Genomic DNA, 9,299 nt, shown 5'->3' with positions numbered 1-9,299 from the left:
GCTCTTGTGCGGGTGGCACATGAGATGCACCATTTTGAGCATGGCCGTTGCCAGTACCGCCTGACTGGCTCCCGTAGGATTTTCGAGCGAGATCGTTGCCAGTGCCCCTGGACTGGCTTGTGCGGGTGGCACATAAAAGACACCATTTCGAGCGTGGCCGTTTTCGTGCGGGTGACACGTAAAAGCACCCACTACACTCTCTGAGTGGTTGGCGTTAGGAAGGGCATCCAGCTGTAGAAACTCTGCCAAATTAGACTGGAGCCTGCTGTTGCCATCCGGTTTCACCAGTCCTCAGTCAAATCGTCCAACCCATGCTAGCATGGAAAGCGGACGTTAAACGATGATGATGATGATGATGATTAATGAATTTATTTATTCTTTTCAATATCTAATGATTAGAAATTTTCTTTTTTATGATATTTCATTTTTTTTTAACCTTATTTTAACTTTCATCATCATCATCATTTAACGTCCGTTGTTCATGGGTTAGCATGGTTGGCATGGGTTAGACGGTTGGCATGCTGGAAGGCTGCACCAATTATGATGATTAATCATAAAAAAGTTTTTTTTTATCTTTAGTTTTAACCTTGAAAGAAACGTTCTTATGAATTTTAACTTTTTGACAAAAATTTGCCTTAGCAATTAAAGAAATATACATACAGATGAAGAATGCAAAGTAAGAAAGTTTTGCAAAAGGCAGTATATATCGGAATTGGGATAACAGACCGTGCAGTAAGAATGAGGGGGGGAAACGGTACTAAATGGAATTATTCTTTGTCCTATAATTTTTGGCAACCAGGAATTTAATGCTTTTTACGGGCTACGGGTAATCAAAGCTAATCAGAGGCACACATCATTAGGGCGACTTCGCCTAGATTGCCAAAATAATTATCTAAGACACAAAATAAATAGGCGAGTGGAATGCTCCGTCTTTACGGAAGGAATTACTAATGTAAAGTCAATAGGCCTACAAAACACCTTACAATCCAGATCAGGTGGGTCCGTAACCAGGTTGCTGATTCGGTTTATCAAGATTTTAAAACGATATTTTTCAAAGATTCGCATGTGGCATTAATAAATAAACTCAATCCCTTACTGTATTGATACCGCATCAGAGGTGAGAAAATAAAATGTTAAAAAAAGGGGTGAAAACGACATTAACAGGATCATTAAAAAAAAAAAGTCTGTTGTCTAGACTCATGTCTTATAATTTAGAGTAAAAAAAAACATACGTAAAGTTGTTACATTAATGTTTTGACCAAAGATAATGGCAGCAAGACAAGAACTGTATTTGAAACTGCCCCGTCGAGTTTCGATTTTGTATTAAGAAGCTCGCTATTCAGGATTACCCTTACACAGTATACATGTTGCAGGTTTACACCGGCTTTACTGTTCTGGTTTCTTATGTAGTCTTTCCAAGATATCTTTAAACAAAAGACAGAAAGAGGAAAGAGAGAGCAGGTCATCGTTAGTTTAAATTTGACCAGAATATGTTCTTCGTTTGTGATTTTCGAATAATGCAAAATTGTTGCGAGAAAATGGTAAGGAAACGATGATTGACTGAAATTTGCTGTCGGATGTTTACTTGGGAGGTAGGTGGGGTGCGAGGTGAAGGTATACCACACACGCACACACGCGCACACACAACTCATACACACACGTGTGTGTGTATGCGTAAATACATACACATATAATGTAAGCCGTGGAAAATTTATTCATTTCACTCTCAGCTCATATTGTTTTTGCTTCCCATTTTAAACTTGAATGTTAATCATTTGACCTGATCTGATGGACGTTAATGCAATGTTTTGTTTTCCATTCAGGAGGAGGAATTCACATCTTAAACCACCACCCTCGTGTTTTAGACATATATATGTGTGTGTGTGAATATATGTATAGTTTTATGTGTATGTATTTATATGTTTATCTGCATATGTTTATATATATATATATATATATATATATATGTGTGTGTGTGTGTGTGTATGCATATTTTTATGTATATATGTGTGTTTCTTGCAGCAAACGCTTCACCTCTGTATGTATGTATGTGTGTGTGTGTGTGTGTGTTTTGCATGTTTTTAATTAATACACGACGAATGTTTATTTCTATGTATTCTTTATTTTGCATTCAGATTTCGTGTCATAAGAATTTCTTCCATTTTGTTTGTAATAATAATAATAATAGCAATAATAATTTAATTAAGAGATGTAGAGTAATGGAAAATATTTTCTTGTTCCCTTCGGTCAGATGATGAGTTTACATGTGAGTTGGATGCTTAAACTAGGGAGCATTCCTTAGTTCCTGCCGATATGGTTTTTGCTTTAACTTCATATTATTGCAAGTAAAGTTGATACCAGTAACAAGGGCTAAAGAATGTATAGATTATTGTTTATTATAATTAAACATATATTTAAATATAATTCAGTCTGAGATTGTGTAATCATTAATTATTCCGTGTATATGCATAAAATAAAAAGCAGAGACAAATTTGTAGATTTACTTTAATTTTCGTTTTTACTTTTTTGCATTTTTAAGTATTAGCTTCTTTTTTTCTTTTTTTTGCTATCTTTCCCTTTTGCCGGTGACCATAGCAAATATTTACCACCAGCTACGTACAGTGCCTTCTTCAATTAAATATAAATACTGAAGCCAAACCGATGGTTCGATCTCTCGTTTTACTGGCGCCAATTGCAGATTAAAACTGAATTAAAGACAGGTGAATGACTATTCTAAAAATTCTAATACCTTTAGTGCTGCATTCTCATTTAAATCTATAAATGTTTCCTTTTTCTTTCTTTCGCCTTTATTTTCCATTGATTACTTGAAGACTTCACATATTCCCGTTGTTTGACCGAATTCCTTGTATTCCTTCACTCACGACATTTATTTTCATAGTTGTACTATCTCTTCTAGTCGAGTAAAATTCGGAACTGACGAAATAAATTTGAATATATAATGATTTTAACGTAGATAAACTGTTATACACCAGCCTTTATATATATATTTCTTACTCCGTCAAACGCGCACCTATTCAATGATTAAAATAGTTAATTGTCAGTGGAGGACGGTGGAGCTGTCCAGAACTTTTTAGTTAGCATTTTAAATAGCTTTACTTGGTCCCTATATATTTTATATTCTAAGGTATGACTACCGCACCGTCGTCACTTGTTGCAGCCCGTCCCCTCCACCTAATGATCTCGTACTTGTTGCCCATTTCCCCGTCAGAGTCTTTCATCTTGTTTTCAATCATTGGACTGCGGCCATACTGGGACACTGCCTTGAAGGATTTAGTCAAATGACATCGGTACTATTTCTAAAAGTACTAGTACTTATTCTATCGCTTACTTATGCCGAACCGCTAAGTTACAGGGACGTGAACACCAGTTGTTGAGTGGTGGTGCGGAATAAACACGCATGCTCACACATATATGTATATATTCATACATGCATACACAACGGGCTTCTTTCCATTTCCGTCTACCAGATCCATTGATAAGGTTTTAGTTGCCCAAGGTGCCACACAGCGAGACTGAACCCTGAAACATGTGGTTGGGAATCAAACTTCGTACCACACACACACTTGTGCGTATATTATTATATATGTGTGTGTGTTTTATGTTTCCTTGTACTGACATTAGACAATAGTTGGAAATGAGCGTCATCATCTTACAAGTAGTGTCATTTGTTTCCAATTTTCTTTGGAAACAAGTTGGTGACAGGAAGAGCATCTGGTCAGAAATTCCATCTGACTTATGCAATCATGGAAAAATACATTAACCCTGTTGAAGCCAGCTGCTTGAGACCACCCCTGGTTCTATGGCCCAAACTTCCTTTTTTTAATATGTGATCTAAATTAAAACCCTTTGTTAAATTTTCATGAATGTATCTTCCCAACGCCAGCTTAACAACAACAAAGTTATTTTACTAAATTCTTCATTATTTTTCAAAATTAATAGAAACAAGGATAACATATTTCATCTGAGATGTGGTAACAACAAGGTGAAAACGATGATAAATCCTGTATTATTAGTCTGAATAATCTTGTTTGGATTGTAAATATTGATTTCCATTCACTCAGCCAAAGACCATCTTTCTTGGTGTCGAACTACATTTGACTGAATCAGTTTAGTGTATTGGAGTTATGTTAACAAAATCATCACTGGATTGGTTTAAGCAAAGAACCAAGAGGGCCAAATCTAAATGCTGCTATGCATTTAGTTCAGTGCTTTACGGTGATTTTTTTTTTCTCTTTTTTATGTCACAATTTGTTTACAAAACTACATTCAATAATATCATTTGTAAGAGGTTCCCAACCAACCAACCACCAGCTGAGTGCTCAGCAGTGCAGGTAACAAAGGAGGAGCATCTATAACTTGGAGGATTTGTTTTGGGAAACATTGAGATTTTTGCTGGTATTTACATGTCACCAATATACACTGAAAGATATAAATATGTATACAGTAGGCTTCTGCACAGTTTATATCTATCAAATTCTGCTCTCAAAGCATTAATCAGTCTGAGGTTTATGTAGTTGCAAGGCTAAGCTTTTACCCCTTGTAACTTTCCATGCACCCATTCTCTACACTCTTCTGCTTAATAAATATTCTAAACTTCATCATCATTTAACACCTGTTTTCTATGCTGGCAGGTGTTGGGCAGTTTGACAAGCTGCACCAGGCTCCATTTGTCTGTTATGGCATGCTTTTTACTGCTAGATGCTGTTCCTAACACCAACGACTTTACAGAATGTTACGGGATGCTTTTTACATGGCATCAGCACCCATAGTTTTCATATGGCACCATCACCAGTGCTTTTCACGTGGCACCAGCACCAGTACTCATTACATGGAACTAACTCTAGTGCTTTTTATCAAATTAAAGAATAGTGACCATGAGCCAAGCGTGTGACCTCTTAATACATTTTGTGAGACACATTTAAATTTAACTTCATAAATTGTTTCATTCCAATTATTTTTTTGCTTTCTTTTTAAATACAGTAAGAATTGGTTTTCTTTTAGCAAAAGTTCACATTTTGGCTTCCATTACCTTCTTTTAGTTCTCATTTTTGAAAAATACATTCAAACTATCTGAGGCAATTTTGGGGATATTTAATGCAGATTCAGAGGAAATATGTTGAGGGTTCTTCTGAATGCTTACCATTAATGTTGATCTTTTATTATTACAAGAGTGAGTCAAAAAGTAATGCCATTTTGTTTAGGACAGGTATAATTACCAACACAGGAACATGTATCATACAGGGAAGTGAAGCTGGTCCTCTGTGGATCACATCCTTACTTCTCAACATAGTCACTGAAGAAATGATAGTCTGAAGGTGCTAAATTAATCCAGTGACGTGGAAGTGGAAACTGTAGTGAAGAAGTGACTCAAAGAACAGTCAACAGAATTTTACGGGGCAGGGATACATGCTCTCATTCGAATGTGGAACATTGCTATTGAGAGAAATGGTGACTTTGTTGAGAAGTAGGGATGTGATCCACAGAGGACCAGCTTCATTTTGATGTATGATACATGTTCCTGTGTTGGTAATTATACCTGTCTTAAACAAAATGGCATTACTTTTTGACTCACCCTCATATTATTATTATTATTATTATTATTATATGTTGTTGCACAATATTATGATGAAGCTCTGGACTAAATGACTTTTTTTTGTTTTGTTTTGTGTAGTAAAATAAGAATTTCCTGTTGGTTTGAAGAATTCTTTCTGCTTCCATTTCTCACCTGAGAGCATCATACATTCAACAGTGCTTTGGGAACTTAACCTTTCTTAAGTGACTGAGGAATAGAATTCAAGTGACAAATACCATGGCGAATAATTATAATCTGAACCAGTCACTGCCTGACAGCAGTAACATAAACTATCCGTTATCTCTGTATGGAGACAACCAAAGATCTCAGCATCTCACAGACTACACCAATTCTACTCTACTCCCTCGAAACATGTACAGAGACATGAATCATGACATGGACAGAAATATGGCTACCAACAACAGCAACAACAACAACAGAAGTGTGTGTCTTTATTGTGGCGAGGTTTTCCCCAGCACAACCAGTCTAAGAATACATTTGAAATCACACATTGCAAAACCGTCAAACCTATCATCACAAAATCAATCACTTTCAGATCTTTCAGGCAACCAAGATATTGATCCAAGTCCGACTCATGGTCTTGATTTTAACCTTGATGTTGATCTAGCTCAGAATTTGGATACTAATGCTGGATCAATTCCTAATTATGCTGGGAACACAAGTAAGTTCAGCAAAGACCAAAGCTACCAAGAAAAAGCCATCAACAACAAGGGTGCTTCAAATAGCAATGAGGATTATAGCGATCAGCTGGCGAACCAAATGGAATCCAACAAAGATTGCGAGGACAGTGTAACAAGTAATTTACCCAGATGTGATCAGTGTAATCGTGTGTTCTCATGTAAGTCTGATTTAACGACTCATCTTCGTTCTCATAAATCAGAACAGCCTTATCAGTGCATTCATTGCTTGAAGACATTTGCATATGGCTTCAGGTTGAAAATTCATATACGATCACATAGCGGAGAGAGGCCCTACCAATGCACTTTCTGTGCTAAAACTTTCACCACCAACTCAAACCTCAAGATACACACCCGTACACACACCGGAGAACGTCCTTATCATTGTAACCACTGTCCACGCACATTTGCTAGACCAGACACTCTGCAAGAGCATACACGCACCCACACTGGTGAAAGACCTTATGAATGTGCTTACTGTGACCGAACATTTGCCGTCAGTTCTCACCTTAATGTCCATCTACGGCGCCATACTGGAGAGAAACCTTATCAGTGCCCTACCTGCGAACTTTCATTCATTAGCAGTTCCCGACTTCGTGTCCATCGTCGTGTACACAGTGGAGAACGTCCTTATAGCTGTCCCCATTGTTGCAAATGCTTCTCACACAAGACCACCCTCCAGGGTCACATAAGAACACACACTGGTGAACGTCCGTTCACTTGTGTTTATTGTAGTCGTACATTTTCTCGTCAGGATATTCTCGGGCTGCACTTGAAAAGTCATACTGGTGAGAGTTTATTTAAATGTCTCCACTGTCCTAAAAATTTCACTAACCGAAGCCTGCTCCGTCGTCATATTCGCATTCATACAGGTGATAAACCTTTCCATTGTGAAGCTTGTCCTAAAATGTTCACAAATAGTTTCAATCTTAAAGTACATATGAGAACTCATACTGGTGAAAAGCCATACAAATGTGATCAGTGTGGGAAAGAATTTTCTAGACAAGATACACTGAAAAAACATACAAAGACTCATAAAGGCTAGCTGTGGCCCCAAAGCATTTCCTTGACTGATTATATAGTTCAAATTTGAATATATCATTTCATAGTTATTTATATACATCTCTCAAGTGCTATACTTCTAACATTTTTTTGTCATAATTTTCTATTAATTTGCTAACTTGAGATAAAATGGTTGTGAGGTTAACATGGTGGATTAATGACCACATACTCATATAGTTCAGATGTTACTACTGTTATTGTTTTGTGTTCCCAAGTGAGGTAATTAACTCTGTCTGAATGGATACAAAACAGGTTCAACCACTCCTACATCAAAGAGAAATGGTTAGTAGTAAAAAGTGCATCTAACTACAGAAGAAATTGCTCTGACAATAAACTGTTCCACTCATGCAAACATGCAAAAGTGGATAACTTTTTTTAAACTACATTGTACAAAGGAAAAACACAAAAATTATCAGAAATAGTGTCGATCTGATTATCTTTGGCAGCCCTCACTTAAAACTGGTAAACTGATAGTTTACACACATGCATACATATATTTGTATCCCTTTATAGTTCTATAATCCAACCCTATTATGAAACCAAAATGGTGAACAAGATTTTGCTCTCCTTTTTTTTTTTTTCATTGTTGTCAAATTTTACTTTTGGTAAAGTTAAACCTGTAACTTCTGAATGGATCAGTTTTCATAAACATAGCTACAAGGAGATGTTTATAAGATGGCTTATAAAAACTCTTAATATTGTGAGTAGCAAGTCAGATGGTGAGCTGGCAGAATTGTGATTGCATCAGGAGAAAATTTTTAGCAACATTTCTTTGAATTCTGCCGAGGTTGACTTTGCCTTTCATCCTTTCAGGGTTGATGAAATAAGTACCAGTTGAGTACTGGGGGTTGATGTAATCAACTTACCCCCACTTCCCTTGAAATTGCTGGCCCTGTGCCAAAATTTGAAACGCATATTGTGAGTAACAAATGTCTCATTAACTTTTGTTTCCAAAGAAGACAATTTTCATTAACAATAACCTGTCTGTATTCGGATAAACTTCATTGTAAACATATTTCAAAGCAAATGCAGAATTGTTTTACTTTAATTCCTCTCTGTATTGAGGAATGACAGGATGTGAGCATTTATTTGTCGTTGTATACTGCAATGTTCAAAAGTAGGTATACAGTTTAAAAAAAAGAGAAAAAAACACACACAGTACTCATTTATTTTTATAAAAAAAAATCAGAAGTTAACAATAAAAGTATTATTATAATTATGATTAATGACACTGAAAATATCAAAAATCAGGCTAACTTTTCATTTTTTTTCAATGAAAATAAATGAATATAGTACGGGTTTTCTTTTTTCATAACTGCATACCCACTTTTGCACCCTGCTGTATATGGCATAACCTTGTCCTCTTGTTACTTTCTGCTTTGCTTAGCAATTTTTCATTGGTGAAATCAATTCCACATATAAGTTGCATTAGTAAAGAAAAAATACTTGTTCCAACCAAATGCATAATTCTTTAATTATTCATTTAGGTTCATCACTTTTTGTGACATGTTTTTCTTAGCTCCATTATATCCTATTCAAAAATAGAAACCAGTAGACTATTTAGTTGAGTTTCAATAACTGAAGAAAAACTGTGTAAAAAAAACAAGTTTTAAATTAAATAAAAAAAACATGGAAACAAAATTTAATTGTTTTTATTTAATTTGAATCCTTTGAAATTGTGATTATTGTGTGAATAAAGGTGGTGGATTAGCAGAAGAGCTATTGTCTGGCATAATTTACATTTTAGTTTCAAATCCTAGAGGCCAGGCGTGGTTGTGGTAAGAAGTTTGCTTCCCAACCACATGGTTCTGGGTTCAGTCTCACTGCATGACACCTTGGACAAGTGTCTACTATAGCCTCGAGCTGACCAAAGCCCTCTGAGTGGATTTGGCAGGCACAAACTATATGTATGTGTATATATATATATATATATATATATATATACA

At 35.9% G+C, this 9,299-nt stretch overlaps 1 protein-coding gene across 5 annotated transcripts; it reads left to right on the top strand.

The window, feature by feature from the left end:
* The first annotated feature begins 1,359 nt into the window (after nt 1-1,359).
* LOC106867827 (zinc finger protein OZF) lies at nt 1,360-8,994 on the top strand. 5 transcript variants are annotated; one of them, XM_014912852.2, is made up of 3 exons: nt 1,360-1,541; nt 2,596-2,720; nt 5,693-8,994. In XM_014912852.2, the coding sequence occupies exon 3, from the start codon at nt 5,831-5,833 to the stop codon at nt 7,334-7,336; it is 1,506 nt and encodes a 501-aa protein (XP_014768338.1). In that variant the 5' UTR covers nt 1,360-1,541; nt 2,596-2,720; nt 5,693-5,830; the 3' UTR covers nt 7,337-8,994. The 5 variants fall into 5 exon arrangements, with proteins under 5 accessions (XP_014768338.1, XP_014768339.1, XP_014768341.1 ...); XM_014912853.2 differs by having other exon boundaries at nt 1,360-1,592; XM_052968118.1 differs by lacking the exon at nt 1,360-1,541 and adding an exon at nt 1,620-1,695.
* Nucleotides 8,995-9,299: the final 305 nt, after the last annotated feature.

This window comes from Octopus bimaculoides, chromosome 5, assembly GCF_001194135.2.
Source record: "Octopus bimaculoides isolate UCB-OBI-ISO-001 chromosome 5, ASM119413v2, whole genome shotgun sequence".
Taxonomy (NCBI): domain Eukaryota; kingdom Metazoa; phylum Mollusca; class Cephalopoda; order Octopoda; family Octopodidae; genus Octopus; species Octopus bimaculoides.
Note: the sequence above shows the minus strand (reverse complement) of the source record. Positions and strands in the feature narration are given on the sequence as shown.